The 18,311-nt window shown below is 33.3% G+C and overlaps 1 protein-coding gene across 2 annotated transcripts; it reads left to right on the top strand.

The window, feature by feature from the left end:
* Nucleotides 1-684: 684 nt before the first annotated feature.
* On the top strand, nucleotides 685-17,124 carry LOC107422249 (histone-lysine N-methyltransferase ATX2). Of its 2 annotated transcripts, XM_016031671.4 has the most exons (25): nucleotides 688-1,812; nucleotides 1,969-2,020; nucleotides 2,134-2,208; nucleotides 2,336-2,555; nucleotides 2,770-2,893; nucleotides 3,010-3,114; nucleotides 4,823-5,028; nucleotides 5,469-5,561; nucleotides 5,706-5,803; nucleotides 7,102-7,272; nucleotides 8,591-8,734; nucleotides 8,992-9,039; nucleotides 9,286-9,403; nucleotides 9,480-9,545; nucleotides 9,625-9,686; nucleotides 9,961-10,017; nucleotides 10,705-10,773; nucleotides 10,921-11,119; nucleotides 12,204-12,488; nucleotides 13,502-13,563; nucleotides 13,648-13,725; nucleotides 14,958-15,053; nucleotides 15,494-15,597; nucleotides 15,676-15,822; nucleotides 16,681-17,124. In XM_016031671.4, the coding sequence occupies exons 1-24, from the start codon at nucleotides 1,085-1,087 to the stop codon at nucleotides 15,815-15,817; spliced, it is 3,402 nt and encodes a 1,133-aa protein (XP_015887157.3). In that variant the 5' UTR covers nucleotides 688-1,084; the 3' UTR covers nucleotides 15,818-15,822; nucleotides 16,681-17,124. The 2 variants fall into 2 exon arrangements, 1 of the variants encoding a protein (XP_015887157.3); XR_007242073.2 differs by lacking the exons at nucleotides 15,676-15,822; nucleotides 16,681-17,124 and adding an exon at nucleotides 14,098-14,344 and having other exon boundaries at nucleotides 685-1,812; nucleotides 15,494-15,512.
* Nucleotides 17,125-18,311: the final 1,187 nt, after the last annotated feature.

Raw genomic sequence — 18,311 nt, 5'->3', positions numbered from 1 at the left:
ATTGGTCTAGTCTTCATCCATGTTGGATCAACACCCTAGAGGGTTATCGGTTGAGCGGGCTTGGGCGGAATCACTTCAAAACTTTCAATCAATTAAATATATATTTTTGCTTATGCAAGGATCTATTGAGCCTAAGCTGCCAGGTTAACTCAATATGTGAAAGAGGTGCTCAAAGGCTACTTCTTTAGAAAACTTGGTCGGGGATGGTTTGCCGAACTACTTGTGAAGGAATTAAGTTGTCACAGTGGATTGTGATTCAAAAATGGTCGAGTTGTTTGGGAATATTAGCCAACTATTGGATTGAAATTTAATGTCCCTGAGGAAGAAAAAGAAGAAGAAGAAGAAGAGGAATAGCGAGGCAAACTGGCATATAGAAGTTGCCCAAGGAAATGAAAGGAGGTCGCCAGTAAAAGAGCCAAAAAAAGAAAGGTTTAGTTGATTAGTTGAATGTTGGGTGATCATCACTGAATATTGGCAGTTAAAATGACCAGAAAACTTCATGGGTTTACCTTGTTTGTTCAAGCAAAGCCAGAAAAAATTGGTAAATTAAATGGGTATTTTGGTAATTTGAATTTTTGTGTGCAAAAAGTACTTATCAAAATTTTTATCAAACTGGCCCTACATAAATTATAATTACTCATTAAAGAAAAAAAAAATAAATTTGGGTGCTAATTGCAAAAAAGAAAATACAAATCCATTATCCTTTTCAGCATTTGTGGGAAAAAAATGTCAGGCATGCAAAGGACTCTCAGGCGGGAAACGGCTAATTTGGGGGAAATCCCTCCCTCCAAAACCACACTCTTATCGTCCTCACAGATCCGTCCTTCTCTAAAACCCTAAAATCTCTTCTCAATCCCCAACCCAACTCTTCTTTGTTCTCAATTTTCCCGACTATAAACCCCCCAAAAACAACAACTTTCTTTCTGTTTTCAGATTCCTCCAACAGAGACAGAAAGAGACTCTCTCAGTGGAAGATATATATATATATATATATAGAGAGAGAGAGAGAGAGAGAGAGAGAGAGAGAGAGCAAAAGCCCACCAAAGCCCACAACTTTTGCTCTCTCTTTCTTCTTTTCAATTCTATGGCATTTCCTTGCAGAAACCAAGACGACGACACGAACGTCGACGTCCATTCCGCCGCCGGGACCCCTCTCCGGTACGTCTCTCTCGACCACGTCTACTCCTCCACCTCACCTTGCGTCAGCGCCAGTGGGTCCTCTAACGTCATGTCCAAGAAGGTTAAAGCTCGCAAACTCACGATGGTGAACCATTTCGACAACCACGACGACGACGACGATTGTGATGAGCAGCAGAAGATGACGACGACGACGACGACGACGACGACATCGACGGTTGTAGCGGAGTCGTTTTATGATAAACCCCTACCTCCTCCTTCTCCTCCTCCTCCTCTTATCCGCGTCTACTCTCGCCGGGTGAAGAAGCCCCGGCATTCGAGGGAAATCATGACTGCGTCGACAACGACGGCATCGTTTTACGATTCGTTGCTTTCTCGGGCTGAGTCCAAGAGTGACGTTTTGGTTGGGGAGGAGGATTGTGTTGGTGGAATGGAAGATTCGAAGGTTGATAGGTTGTTGTTGAAGAAGAAGAAGAAGAGAGGTAATTTGGGGATCGGTGAGTTGGTGAAATTGGGTGTGGATGAGAACGTGCTTTCCAGTCTGGATAGGCCACGGTTGAGGGATTGCCGGAGCTATACTAGCAATGGCGTCACTTTGAAGAGGAAGAGGCGTAATTCTTCCAAGAATTCAGACAAGCTTTTGTCTGATTCGCCATCTACTAAGAGATGGGTCAGGTGGGTTTTGCTTTAGGGTTCCAATTTTGCTCAACAATTTGATGATTTTGAGTTGGTTATTGTATTGTTTGAATTATGTACAAGAACATTAATTGGTATGAGCTAATTCTTGGAAACTTGCTATGTGGGAAGAATGCTAATTTTTGAGTATAACAGGTTGAGTTTTGATGGTGCTGATCCGAAAGCATTCATTGGATTGCAATGCAAGGCAAGCTTTAAGCTTTATTGTGTTTTTTAAGTTATGAATATAGTCTCATTGAATTTGTGCATACCATTTGGTGCATTTTGTAAAATTGGGAATGTGTTTTGTTAATTTTACAGGTTTACTGGCCTTTGGATGCTGATTGGTATGGTGGTCGCGTTGTGGATTACGGTTCCGACTCTAATCAACATCTTGTATGGCTATAGTATATATTTTGATTGTTTGTTTGATTGCTAATGTGATTTAAAACTTCCCAATTATATGTAAAAGGTTTTTGCTTTTTGGGGGGCCTGAAATTTGGAAAAAAAATAAAATTCACAGGTTGAATATGTAGATGGTGACAAGGAAACTTTGACTCTCTCAAATGAGAGGATTAAATTTCATATTTCTCGTGAAGAAATGGAAAGTTTGAATTTGACTCGCAGTCTCAAGAGTATGGACACTGATGTCTATGATTATAATGAGATGGTTGTTTTGGCTGCAATCTTGGATGACTATGAAGAACTTGAGCCCGGGGATATCATATGGGCCAAGCTTACTGGTATATGTCTAGACTATTTGTGGGTTTTTTTTTTTTTTTTTTTTTTTTAACTCTTTCAACTTTTGATTCTACGGTGGCATACAGATTATAAAAAGATATGCCAGTTTCTATTTCTTAGCTTTTATATCTTTCTTTTGATTTTTTGCTTCTATAATTATTGGTATGTTAAATTTTGATTTTACACTAACTACTTCTTTTGATTGTTCTAGTGCAGGTCATGCTATGTGGCCAGCAATTGTTGTGGATGAATCACTTATTGTTGATCGTAAAGGATTAAACAACATTTCCAAAGGAAAATCAGTTCCAGTGCAGTTTTTTGGTACCCATGATTTTGCAAGGTTAGTTGTTCAGATTTTATAGGAATTTCATGTTTCTCTTGTTATGCTTGGTACATTTTATGCCAACATATTTCTCTTTAAACATTGTCATTGGTTGTTTATTTGTGATTATCCAGGATTAAAGTGAAACAGGTTATCTCATTTCTCAGTGGACTTCTCTCCTCTTTCCACCTGAAGTGCAAGAAGCCTCGATTCATTCGGGGGTTGGAAGAAGCTAAAATGTAATCTTATAAATTATATTTAGTATTCAGTTTTAAATTACATTAAAAAAATAGATTTTTGTAACTGAAGTTTGAAATTCTCTTCTTATATATTTTTTATATGTACAAATTTGACAAAGATCTTTTAACTTTTTATTGGTGTTGAATTCATAATTATTCATATTTTCAGTGGATTGTCATAGCCAAGCCAGGCATACACCACCGATCATATTTCTTGAGATTATTTGATTTAGGGCAGCCTGAAATCTAGATTTAGGAGGCTGTTTATATGCAGTATGGGACTTAGAATGGTTTTGGTTTCTAGGTTTATGGTTTATGATGAACTTTTCAGAATAGAATGGCAAAAAATAAGTCAAGTTGAGGTTTAAACTCAACTAGGAATTTGCATGATTTTTGAGGCAGCAGCTGCTAGTAAGAATTTTTGGACACTGTTTTAGGTTCATGGTTTAAGGTATCAGCATATCATATGGAAGTAGGACTTATAGTTGTGTAAGATGGAGAGGGTGTTGAATTACAGTTGAATAGAAAATTTGCAAATTGGATCTGCTATTTTGGTTATTAATAATATTCAGAAAACATTACTTTGAGGCTTATTTATTTTAGTTGTAAATTGAAGGTTTGTGGTATAATTTTCCATAAGATAAAAATCTTAGGTTGGTTTTGGACTTGAACAACTCTAGGAGCTGCTGGAATTTGAAGAATAAATTAATGGGAAATTTCATATGAAGGGTTTTCTCTATGTAGAAGGAGAAGCAAGAAGCACAGAAGCTCCTAATTGAGAATAAAAGGAAGACTTGAGAATTACTAGATGCCTTTGACGGAAACTAAATACTCATAGTTTTAAAACTTATGAAAATACCATTGACATGCGGAAGTCTGATTTAAGTTAATCCATTGTTAGAATTTTTTATTTTTTTTTTTAATTCTCTTTTTATAAAATATACTTTAGGGTCTAACCTCCATCAATTTCCTTTGGCTTTGGGAGACTTTGCTCCAGGAAATTAGATGCTTGATTCAATTCATTAAAGTCACTGGTAATTTTTGAAAAATCTATAGGTATAACTCAACTAGTTTCTAAGATAGTATTGCCTTACCACTTTACCAAAAAATTTTGGTACCCTGCATGTTGAGTGATCATGGATGTAGTTCCTTGAAAAATGTATCAAGAAGCGGCATGTGATTAATACATGTTGGTGGGGGTGTGGGATTAAAGTTTATAGTTTAAAAGTAGTTTACAAGTTATGGATAGCAAAACAATGTAATTAGTGATGTTGCTGCAATTGTATTTAGTGTCCAGAAAATTAATGCAGTGATTATGTGTTTTAAAGGGTTTTGTAACATAAACAAAATGAAGGATACTAATGTAAACAATCTCATTGTAGTGTGAAGTTTTTATGTAAAAAGTATTAGGAGCTAGGACCTACGTAAAAAGTATTAGAACCTGTGGTCCATTTTTCATTGCATTCATTATGTGGTCACCTTGTTCTATCTGTGCAGTGTTTGTGACAGTTATGTATGCAACTGGGCACATTAAGGGCTTGAGGATGCCCAGTAAATTTGACCCTTGTGCAGTCATACATGTGAATGTGTTGCACTGAGATCTTTGTGATTGATTCAATATTGTGTTCCATTACTTTTAATATTTTTATTTATTGCTAACAAATGTGCCAGATGTCACAATCATTTTTTTTTTTTTTTTCTAAACTAGATATCTGAGTGAACAGAAGCTTCCAAGAAGAATGTTACAGCTACAAAATGGAATTAATGTTGATGATAATGACGATGCAAGTGGAGAGGATGAAGGGAGTTCAGATTCAGGTGAAGATTATATAGAAGATCTTGGGATTCAGAGAGCACTAGAGAGTCTTCGAACTTCTCCATATGTGATAGGGGATTTGCAAGTGATAAGCCTTGGTAATTGTCCTTAGTTCTGAAATTTTATGTTCCTTTAAGCTAGGACAGTTCTTTTCACAGTTGGTTCTCTTGCATTGTGTCAAATTTTTATATATTTCTTGATTTCTGGATGGTATTTGTTCAGTTCTCGATATATATATATATATATATAAATGTATTTTTTTTTTCCAGAGTTCAACTGTATGAGGAAACGATAACATATATATCTATGTGTATTCATGCATATATGTATATGTGTTTGTGTGTGTGTATATTGTGTATTGCCTTTTTGGCATCTTCATAAAATTGCTACAAATAAACTTGTTTCAACCTTTTATTCGTTATTGTCTTTTAGGATCTGATTACATGATGTTCATATTTGGATGGTGTATAGCTAGTATTCATTCATAGATTTTGGAGATTGTCATTCTACTTATCAAGTACATGAAATCTACTTTCAGGAAAGATTGTCAAGGACTCAGAACATTTTGAAGATGATAAATGCATCTGGCCTGAAGGATACACTGCTCTAAGGAAGTTTACCTCAATAACAGGTGGACTGTTGTGGAGACTTCTTATTATTTATTTTTTGTTTATGCTTATCAAATCTATTTCAGTTTTAAGTTCGTTAATAATAATCTTCATTCAATTGATTCCAGTCTCATTTTCTTTTATCCCATGAACGTTTGAGGTTTCAGATCCAAGTGCAACTACTTTATATAAGATGGAAGTGCTGAGAGATGCTGAAACAAAGATTAAACCTCTTTTTAGAGTGACATTGGAAAGTGGAGAGCAGGTTAGTTTTATGTGATGCACTGAAACTACATGTAAGCATGCATGTTTTTGCACTGATGTTGTTTTTGTGTTATTCATTTATTTTGCTTCCTTTAAAAGTTCATCGTATGTTATACCCCAAATATGATTGTCGTTGAATCTTTGCTGACTTTAGAAATTCCTTTCTGTTGTCTGTTGATATTTCATTTGCATGAGGAATATTTGAAAAGAAAATAATTTATGATGTATGTGGTCTTATTGATTTTTTACTTGGAACATATCTTTAATTAGCTGATTAGTGTGTCTAAAGGGGTTTGATTTTGTTACGTCATCAGTAGGTTAAAAAGCGATGGTATGAAATGGGATTTGGACATATATCAAGTGTAATTCAGTTTGGGGTTTGGTAAAGAAAGGCTTATCATTCTTGAGATTTAAATTTTGCAGCAAGAGTGGCCAATTTTGTTGAAATATTTTTGTGTGGTTGATATCACTTAATTTCCATGGGAATCTTAATTATATGCTTGCAATATGTTGAAAATATTCTTGGAAACTGATGATTTTCCTTTTTAGGTTTTTTTTTTTTTGTTATAGCTTCTGTTTTCTAGAGGCCTTGGATGCACCTGTCTCATATCCTATTTCATCAGCCTGACTTGGAATTTTGACATTTTAAAGCTGCAATAATGAATTTTAACTCACAAATCTTGTTTAGAAACTTAGGGTCTGTTTGGGAATGATTCCTAAAACTCACTTCAACTGATTTTCCATGAGTCACCTTATTGATGCTTCTTTTAGAATCACCAAAAAGGTGATTTTCCAATAACCAAATCACTAGGAAGTGATTTTACAGTTTTTAACCTAACATTATATGAAGTGTTTTTATCCATTTGGAAGTGATTTTAGCCTTTTCAAATTCACTACCAAATGGACACTTATTTTCTTCAAGGTATATCGTTATAGGGAGGGTTTTATTTGTAAATGAAACTCTCTCTCTCTCTCTCTCTCTCTCTCTCTCTCTCTCTCTCTCTCTCAGACTATGATCCTGTATGTATCCATTCACCTTCATTTATGGTCTGTTAAAATAGACACTTCTATGGTAGGTTATTCTTCTTTAAAATGGGTGAAGGATTTACTTTTGGATGTTCTTATCAATTGATTTAACCTGTTCTTATCTTGTTTCCAGTTTGGAGCTTATAACATGCAGTTATTCTTATCAATTGATTTAACCTGCTTCTGATCATGTTTCCAGTTTGGAGCTTATAGCATGCAAATGTATTTCACGTTTAATCCTCTTTTTATTTTTTTATTTTTTTATTGGTTCAGTTCAAAGGATCCACTCCATCTGCTTGCTGGAATAAAATATACAAAAGAATAAGGAACATCCAAAACAGTGCTTCTGACAGTTCGAATGGAGAAGGAAGGTCAGAAAGGATATATAAATCTGGTTCTGAGATGTTTGGTTTCTCTAATCCTGAAGTAATGAAACTTATAAAGGTATAAAAATGTGTGAATTAAAATCGTCATGTCTAATGTGTTGAATGGATCTTAATCATGTTTTCTTAGGCTACTAACTATGCTAGTTTGTTTATTATTATTAATTCTTGGATGTCATGCTGAACTTATGAATTGCTAGGTGAGGCAGTTAACTTTCATATATTGTAACAGTATTCTACAATCAAACTCTTTCTATGATTCTTTTTTCAGTTGGTCACTAGAAAGTTGAGGAATATGTTTCCAATTAAAATAAATTTGGCTTGTCTGTATTGATAAAAATTATGCTTGTGAAGGTCAAGGATGTTGTTTCATATCCAGGAAGAGGATGATCTTAGCATCTTTTATCTTAAATTTTTGTTACTGCATTTTCCAAGTCATTGGTTTTCTACTCTAACTAATGTTTGGAACGTATCAGATCAGGGACTAAAATCAGATGGGACTGCTATCTGTTTATTTTCTCTAGTTTCAATTTATGGATGCTTGATCATCATTATCATGAATAGATATGCACATATGAGTGTATATATATATATATATATATATACCTATATTGTCTGTTCATTTTCTCTTCTACATATGTCAATTTTGTCAAAACATAGAAAATGGGTTGTTCTACTTGCACGGTCAAAATATATTTTTACGGTTCTTATTTTACAATTTCTTTTGTTTGATATTTGTAACTGAACATGTTATGTTAGATCATCTTTAAGTTTGGTATCATGAAACTAGCAATCTAAGTATGTTTAGACAATAGCAGAACATACTCCTAACAGTGTAAGACAATAGCAGAACATACTCCTAACAGTGTAACACGAATTTTGGTAGTGCAAGAAGAAAGACTCATTGACAATTCAATTTTCATTTTATGTTGAAACTTCTTTGGTCATACTTCTTGTCGATGGGCATTGTATTTAGAATATATAGCATAGGTTTCAGAATAATGAATTATTTTATGAATTTTGTTATTACGAATGGTGCATTATTGATTAATTTAGCAATTCTTAAGGATTCATTAAAAGTTTTCATAATTTGAACCAAATATCTATTATTTCCATGAGTGTTTTAGAATTTTCATGGATTTCAATATATATATAATATTTTTACATTTTCTTGAATTTTTTCCTTGATATAGTTGTGGTTATGCTCAGGAAATTATATTGTCAAAGTTTTATTTTTAATTTTTATATTTTTGTTTTAATTTTTCTGCTGTCTTGAAAGTTTTTCAGATCTTTTGTGCACATTCAATTGTTAAATGCCTGCATTATGCTTTGGCTGCATCTCATTTCTTCTCAAATATGACTTTCCATGGTATTGGCAGGGATTGTCAAAAGCCACCCTTCCTTCAAAAGGTTCCATGCACAAGTTGGTCTCTAGAAGATATGGAGATCTGCCTGTTGGTTATAGACCTGTTCGTGTTGACTGGAAAGACCTTGATAAATGTAGTGTTTGCCACATGGATGAGGTGAAAGCCACTGTTATTCCATCATTCATCAGTTGCTTTGTATTCTTTTAATCATATTTGTCTGATGACCTTTTTTTCTTATTTTATTAAACGCTGTGTGTTTTGCGATTTTTTTTAATCATGAAAACTAATTGCATTTATTTATTTAATTTTGGAGCTTCTCCATGGGCTTTTTCTTTCCTCTGCTTCTGTCGTTGACTTTGCTTTCTTATGTGTATATTGTTTTATTTGGCTAATTGAGGTTGCTTCATTTCTAGGAGTATGAGAACAATCTGTTCCTGCAGTGTGACAAATGCAGAATGATGGTAATTTCTTCTGATATAAAGATTGGAATATGTACTTCTTTTTTTTTTTTATTTTTTTTTTTATTTTTTATGTACCGAGTGAGCTGGCTTGCTCATTAACTGCTGTCTGAAACATTTCTTTCTCTGCTTTATGGATTATTTATATCTGAAAGTGAATAGTTCTCTCCATTCTTTGATTAGTCTGTGGTTTCACCAAAAGTGGTAATGGTGTCTGTGGTTTCACCAAAAGTGGTAATGGTTTCATAGGTACATGCAAGATGTTATGGAGAAGTGGAACCTTTTGATGGAGTACTATGGTTATGCAATTTATGTCGGCCAGGTGCTCCTGAATATCCACCTCCTTGTTGCCTTTGTCCTGTTATAGGTACGCAGATAAATTGGGTTTTGTATTTTTTGAAAGCCATAGATATTGTTGGCTAATTAACTTGGTTTTTATCTAGGGGGTGCCATGAAACCTACAACTGATGGTCGCTGGGCTCATCTGGCCTGTGCAATATGGATACCAGGTTTGTGATTTTGTAGCTACTTATTTTGGGCATTTGAATATTACATCTTTTGTTTCTTAATATTCTGAAACTTCTCCAGAAACTTGCTTATCTGATGTCAAGCGGATGCAGCCAATTGATGGTTTAAGTAGAATTAGCAAGGTAATTCATTCAGTTTTTTATTTTTATATTTATATTTATTTTTACACCCAAGGAATACTTATTTTTCATCTCTCCCCCTAGCCCAATTTTTCTAAAAATAAAATCTTACAGCATTTCTTTATTGATTATGGAATTTATTGTAGGGACTATTAACCTTGTGAAAATTTCATTATGAACCTTAAGGATCAAAACCAACAAAATCTTTGTGTTGTTTCTCCTTTCTGACTAATTCTTCTATTTTATATTCAAATTCTTTTATTTTATATTCAAATAGGATCGGTGGAAGCTGTTATGCAGCATCTGTGGTGTTGCTTATGGAGCTTGTATTCAGGTAAGCTGATTTCTAATCTAATCATGCATATGGTATTTTAATACTTCGACTTCATGGTTTCTCTCGTAATTGGGTCTTATATTCAATATTTATCTTTTCTTGGTTGTTTAAGGTTTCAACTAGTTGAAACCTATAATTCAAATTATCATAATATGGGGATGTGGTGGAATCCTGCTTTTGTCTGGTCAGCAAATTTCTGTGGGCTATTTTTAGCATCAATTACCTCATAAAAGCCAGGATGTTGCTTTTGGCGTGGGATGCTTGGTTTGTTGAAATGGTATTATACCTTGTTAAGGTCAGGATCACAGATATGTTGACCTTTGCCGTCTCTTATTTTTTGCTGTTATGCATCTATCAGACTTTGAAGACGCTTCAATCTAGACATGGTACCATTGAAGTAGACATTAACTAAAGCTGGTGTAATTACTGTAATACATGAAACATGAAAAATGCCTAGGAGTTATTTGGTTCTGTTATAAGTTGTGTTTCATGATTATGCTTAGGTTATATGTATAGGGTATTTTTACAGTTTCAGTTAAATCTATATCTATATCTATATATATATATATATAAATATTCACTTACTATATGTGTTTTGCTTGAAATTGACCATTTGAATACTTCCTTTTTCTGTTCTCTTGGTTGGTGTATGTTTCATAACATTATCCAGATTTGGATTTCTTACAGTGTTCAAACAATACTTGTTATGCGGCATATCATCCACTTTGTGCACGTGCTGCTGGTCTTTGCGTTGAGGTATTCTTTCCCTTATCTGTCATCTCTGATTTATGTATCTCTGTTCAATATCTTGGTGTATGATCTCTGGTTCTATTTGAAGATCATTTGGCTGCCATGGTTCTGAATTAATTTATTTATTCATTTTATTTTATTATGACTTCTTAGCTTGAGGATGAGGACAGACTACATTTGCTTTCCGTAGATGATGATGAAGAACATCAATGCATTCGTCTTCTTTCATTTTGCAAGAAGCACAAGCAACCATCTAATAATCGTTCATCTGCTGTTGAACGTATAGGACAAACTACTCGGCAATGTTCGGAGTACACTCCACCATCTAATCCATCTGGCTGTGCTCGCAGTGGTATGTTAATAAAAAAGATGTGTATCCTTGAGCTTTGATTTAAAGAACTCTGGCCTATTTTTGTTTTGATGAGAAAGTACCTTTTATTGATAGAAAATCAATACAAATTGTAAAGAGGACGATGAGAAATTCTTGGAAACATAAATAAAGCAAAAAACAAAAACAGAATATTAAAACAATATTAAAAATTAAGAACATATCAGCTGCACGTGACATCTTTCCTACTTAGAATAATCAAAGAAAAGAGCAAATCTTCGAAATCTTTATCTGTAGAGGCCCACAAAGATGCTAACGGTTTAGCTTTCTCAAAGAGATCTTCACTGCTCATTGCTAAGTTCTTTTCCTTTCAATCCTAATTGCCAGCAACATAGATAAAACAGCAGAATAGCTTTCTTGAAGAGATCTTCACTGCTCATTGCTAAGTCCTTTTGTTCGTTTCAATCCTAATTGCCAGCAACATAGATAAAACAGCATACTTCAACGTCACCTTGGCCAATATATTAGTACCAAAACCAATTGATTTTTCCAATATTTAGGAAGTGCCCAAAAACCTGGCCTCTTATAATAATTTCATCCTCAAGCTTCTTGTAACTTTACAGTGAAGAAGTAAATGATCTACTGTTTCTTCTTCATCTTTACCCAACACACCAGGATGTGGAGATAGCCTAGCATGGATTTTTCCTTTGAAGTACTCACAAGTATTTTAACTTTCTATTAAAAATCACCCAGGCAAAGACTTTAACTCTTAAGGAACTCTCCTAGCCTAACTCACTTCGAAAATTTGTTTGTCAATGCTCACTGTTTTGTTGGAACTGATAATTAATCATCAATATTTGAAGTTGTTGATTTATTTGTTTGGTCATCAGGATCTGGTTCTTTTTAAACCTGCTTTTGACTCATTTCTCCTATAAATTAAGCCAAGAAAGGGATGCATGTCTATAACCTATAGGTTGAGAGGTGGGGGTCAAATTTTGCATACATTTAATTCAAGGAATGTTTATATATGTAGCTGGCTTGTCTTCCAGATTTTTTAGATATAAGTCCATTAGTTTAGTTTTTAATCTTTCGTCATGTCCTTGTGTAGAACCTTACAATTACTTCGGTAGACGAGGGCGAAAAGAACCTGAAGCCCTTGCTGCTGCATCTTTGAAGCGCTTGTTTGTCGAGAATCAGCCTTACTTGGTCAGTGGTTACAGTCAACATGAATTTTCTGGCAAGTCACTGCCTTCCAATGGAGATGTCAGCTCTAAGCTCTTTTCAAACCTTCAAGGGCTGAAAACTGCTCAGCTTGATGCTCCCAACAATATACTTTCCATGGCTGAGAAATATGAATACATGAGGAATACCTTCCGTAAGAGACTAGCATTTGGTAAAGACTGAATGCTCGCACTTTATGGACATTGACATACATAAGTAACTAGGATGTACATTTCCATTTACTTACATTTAAGATTTTGCATTTATCATGTTTATTAGTTACATTTAAGATTTTGCATTTATTTTTTTTGAGTAAAGTATTTGCTTTCTATAGTGTTTAAATATTTATTATTCAATAATCCACATGCATTGGTCTAATATTTAATGTTCAATTTAAGATGTTATTTTTTTTTTTATTATTATTTTTGTTTATCTTGTAAAAAGCAATAGATACTAGGGCCTTTTGTTGAAAATATTGGAATTTTTTGGGTCTTTAATTAGTTATTCATAATTATAGCAAATTTTCACTTGTTATTTCCAACAGTAATTAGTGGCGTTTACTTGAGAGCTTGGCAAATATTCTATTCTGTACTTCTTTAGTCAAAATCTCTAAAGTTGTTTGATTTTATTTACCATTTATATGGTGGTTGTGGTCATGAAGTGGTCACTGAAATGAAATTGAGAGTTCTAAAAAACTTGGAAATTAAATCTTTAAGTTTGAAAACCAATTGAAAATTGGAGGATAGTAATTGTATCGAGCAATTTCCTGCTGTGTGAGAGTACAATCAATGGATTCTCTTGCACCTGGTGTTACTGTTCTGCCTTATTGAAATGAAATAAAAAGCCTACTAAGATTTCTTACATGTGTTTATTTATTTATTTGTTTATTTTTTAAATGTCGAGTTTTCCTTATAGTTCAACATGTGTCATCTGCTAAAGTGTTTCTGAGTTCAGGCAGTCAATTCAATTAGTTTTTCTCATGTATACATTTCGACCTTTTGTTATCTGGTGTAATGTTGTGCAATATTTTTCTGTCCTCTTTTTCCCCACTTAATGTGGTTTTGGACAATTTTGAGGTTTTTATTTTTATTTTTTATTTTTAATATATATATATATATATATATATATATATATATTTTAACTCTTTAATTTCTTACTCAGTAACTGGTGATATTTTTCATACAGGGAAATCAGGAATTCATGGATTTGGCATTTTTGCGAAGCTTCCACATAGAGCAGGGGATATGGTAATGTAAACTGCATAAGTTGATAATAAGCTTCCGTAAAGTCATATTATGCCTAAAACAAATAACTAATTTTTTCTTCTTTAGGTCATTGAATACACTGGTGAACTTGTTAGACCTCCAATAGCTGACAGGAGAGAGCGGTTTATATACAACTCATTGGTGGTAAATTTATATAATCACTACTTCTCATTGAAATATCTGCATTTCTATGCAGTCAGAGACATCCACATAGAGATATATATGTTGCTTCTGATATGCTGTGCTCATCTAGGATGTGTATCTACTCATGTGTAATGTAATGAATGATCAGTTTGATTTGAAAACCGATAATGTTTTATTAATTGACTCGTTATTGTTAACTATCTAGTGTGTTCACTAGACATTGCATAGGATTGATTGTAACTTAACATGGTACAAGAATCTATTTGCCTATTTCAACTTGTTGGGATCTTGTTGACATCCATTTCTTGTAGTTTATTGTCTAAATGTGTGTAACTGTTTTCTGTCTTCTTGTTGGTGGGCGTTCACATGAAGTGTCATAGCTTGATAACGCATGGTTGGAACTTGGATAAGCTTAAAAAAAACTTTTGATATTGGGGGGAAACTCAGTAAGATGTCGGAGAAGCGAAATATATGAGATCACAAATGTAGATTGCTCGCAGCTAAATATGAATTGAGACGAAATTGTTAAAGCCTTTTGTAAAGACCCCGATCTTCCTAGTCATATGCGGGACAAACATCGTTATAAGTTGTCCAAGTTGCCAAACAATAGTTTTACATGGTATCAGAGTTTAATTTTTTGATTGGACTTCTGTTTGGATACTGCTTATCATCATTCTTTAATATGTTGTGCTGCAAGTATAAGATCTTTTTTATTTATTTATTTATTTTTATTTTTTCCTTCCTGTTATTGATGGGCTAGTGAGGGAGAGTGGTATGTCTCTTTGTTAACTTGATATAAATAGTTGAACTAATAGCTTGAGCTTATGAGATTGGTGGTAGCTTAAAATTATTAAAATTCAGAATATGCACAAATTAAACACACATTTTAGATGTATGCAGATCCATATTATATGCTTTCTAACATTTGGAATTACATACATACCAAATGATAGATTGGTGAGATCCAATATTATGGTTTATATGCATGCCATTCCATAACTATTATTAGCAATTCTTATTTTGAGTCTGGGAGGGAAGGCTGGCACTTTTCTTGAATAAGTTTTCCCTTGTTTTAATTCCACGAAGTGTTTAATCTCTCCTCTTCAACAATGTATAAAATCTCTAGAATGGTAGAAACATCATATGCTTTGTGTATTTTACATATATGGATTCTTGCATGTAAAGAACTTTGTCATGGTCTGGAAAGTTATTCAGTGCCTGTTCTGATGCAGGGGGCTGGGACTTACATGTTTCGGATTGATGATGAACGAGTCATTGATGCCACAAGGGCTGGAAGTATTGCGCATCTAATTAATCACTCTTGTGAAGTACGTAAATTTCTCCTTATGCTTTGCTTCTGGAGTTTGTTTGTCAGATTATAAGTGTCCACTGTATCCTTAAAATCTGATAATTGCTTGTGGATGATACTGTCAAATTTTTCTACTTTGAAGCTCAGTTTAATGCAAGCTTTAACCAAGCTCGCTTTTCTACTGCTCATTAAAAGGATTAAATTTTAATGGGAGAAGTATTCTGCTTTTTTCTTTCCCCGTTTCATTTGAGTAAAAACCTTCTTGTAGGAAAAGCAATTATTACATCTTTGATAATTTTTTAGTCTATTAATCGGCAGCTATTAACTAACAAGGACAAATACTTTGATTGTGTGACAAAATTCCCTGGACAATTGTTATTTTATCAATTTCTAATAGGTGATGGGGTACAGAAACCTCATTGTGTTGATCCCTTACCTATTTTACTTTATCTTGTGCAGCCAAATTGCTATTCAAGAGTAATAAGTGTTTGTGGGGATGAGCACATAATTATATTTGCAAAGAGAGACATTAGAAGATGGGAAGAACTCACATATGATTATAGGTTTTCCTCAAGTCTCAAGTGTTATGGAATTCTTTTGTGATTTCCACTTGGTGCTGATTTTCTTCTTACACATTGCAGATTTTTTTCAATTGATGAACAACTAGCATGTTACTGTGGCTTCCCCAGATGTCGGGGTATAGTTAATGACACCGACGCAGAAGAGCGAGCAGCAAAGCTATATGCACCTCGCAGTGAATTGATAGATTGGACAGCAGAATGAGAGAGGTAAGCAGACTTTAAGATCTTCCCAATATGTTTCTTCAAAGCTCACTTCATAATCTCTAATTTGCTCAATTTGGGTTTTTAAAGTCTAGTATAAGAATTTGAGATGTTTAACTTGTGTTTTTTTGTCAAGAGTCCTGATTACTTTATCTGGTTGCTATATAATGAACTTGGTGCTTGGTCTTATTATGTTGTCTTTGAGAATAGTCATGCCATTTTATTTATGAGGAAGATTGGAGGATCAATGCACATACCCAGGAAAGCTCTAGTTTTGTTGTAATGCTGTGCTTTGGTTGTTGGTTTTCTTTACATGTTGGATCTAATTTAGGCCTATGCATTTGCTGCTTTATCGTGATAAAATTTCGTGGTGATGGGACCAAAAAGTTCCAAAACTGATTCTTGTCGACATTCCACCGACATTTCTTGTGAATGTGTCAAACTTTTTTTTGGGCCTTGGACGAATGTCAAGTCAATGTTTCATCAAAATATTTGCATATCCCTGAAAAATTTGAAGTATTAGGAAACAACACTTGCATTTAAGTATCTCAGTAGTTGAGTAGGCTCACATAAACAGTAGCTTCAATCATCATTTTAACCTTGCAGTCTACTGTAACGATCCATTCCATACTTTATTGTTATGATTCTTCTTCTTCTTCTTCTTATTATTATTATTACTTTTGTCTTTATTCATTATTACAACAGTTTTATTTGAATTTGTTGCAACTCTATTCAATTCTTATTTTGTTATCTCTTTGGATACCTTGGTTAGTGATTTATTTTTATTGTTGTTTACAGTGAGAGATTCACATCGACTATTTGTTTTCCTCATACTGAAAATGCTTTTCTATTTCCTCCTTGCAGAATTGTCTTGTAAAAAAAAAAATATGATACCGAAAGAAAACCTACCAAAATTTGTTGCCTCCCAACGATATCTGTCTCATGATATTTTTGTCGAGGTGGTAGGATTTGCAGAGCTCTGATTTTCATTTTCTCGTTTCTTCGTGACACAACCAAGTGGGGGGTTTCAGCTGTTTTTGCTCAAGCTGTTTCCTGTTCTTGGTTTGGGGCAAAGATTAATCTGAGAAAGAATGTCATCAAGAATCATAGCAAAAGTTAATTTCACTTACTGAGAAAGTAGGTTGTCTTGGTCGACTCATTTTATCTTTGACTATGTGAAGCAGCATTAATTGAGCATACAATTGTTTATATTACCTTAATCCTTGTAAAAAAACCCAAAAAAAAGAAAAAAAAAAAAGAAAAAGAAATTCTTGAGTATTATAAATGGAAAAGAAATTGTTGCTGGTATCTCATATTGGTTTTCTGGTTAGCTTTCATTTTCTTTCAACATTCTGGTTGATCTGATGAACTCAACGGTTTTTATTTTATTTTATTAAATCCGTTATTGTTATTATTATTATTATTATTATTATTATTTTTAAAAATTATTTTAGGCCATGGAGTTGTGAGTTGAGCCATGAAATGAGGAAAAATATGGAAATGAAAAATGATTTTAATATTTGGGTTGAGGCTACCAACACATGGGATCTATTGAAAGATTAAAAGAGTTTGGATGTTGGACTACGGTTTAGCAAAATGATTTATTGGATAAGTTATGATTTGAACTTAGTAAGTCCCTGGTTATCGTTTAGAGTAATTAATAGAAATAAGGTACCACTTAGTTTTTCAAAAAACTAATGGGTTCATATACAAATGGATAAAATAATTCAATACAAACCAATTGAAAGACTATTTGTTTAATCAGTATTATTATTTTTGGATGAATCGATTTGATTTACAATTTTATAAAATAAAGATTTTTGTCACTTCAATTGTCTCTTGATTATGCTTAGATTAGCAACAATAATGGTTGAATGAAAGCCAACAATAGAAGTCAATTATATTTCTAAAACCCTTTTTCCTGGCAATAAAGTTTTCCAAACATCCCTTTCCCTATTTTGCAAATTTGCATTCTTATGTTTCTATATAATCTATGAAGTTTTCACCACCATCATAAACGTACACACGAAATATGATACCTCAAATACATAAGAAAGTTGAGCTTCAAAATATCTGGAAGCAATTTCACTTATTGATTGCACAAACAATAAATTCTCAAATCTATAAAGCAATTCACTCTTTGAGAATTCAATACCTTAAAATTGAAAAATAATGTCACATAGTGTGAGAGAAACTTTACTAAAAACAGTAAGGCTTTAATGTCCCCAAGGGATAATACAAAAAAAATCTCAATAAAATAGTTTAAACAGTGAAGTTATCGTTTATTCAAACTTCTTACAATATATTGCTTGATATTAAAATCTAGGTGAAATTCTATCTAAAGTATTTGATTTAGATTCGTTATACACATATATGTAAGTCATATTTCACTTATTCAATACCCTCTCGTTAAATTCATTAATTTAGTATCCTTAAAATTTTATTTTTATTTTTATTTTTATTTTTTATTTTTTACCTTTCAAACCCTCGCATAT

This window comes from Ziziphus jujuba, chromosome 3 (assembly GCF_031755915.1).
Source record: "Ziziphus jujuba cultivar Dongzao chromosome 3, ASM3175591v1".
Taxonomy (NCBI): domain Eukaryota; kingdom Viridiplantae; phylum Streptophyta; class Magnoliopsida; order Rosales; family Rhamnaceae; genus Ziziphus; species Ziziphus jujuba.
The sequence above is the reverse complement of the archived record's forward strand: the minus strand, read 5'-3'. Positions and strand labels throughout refer to the sequence as shown.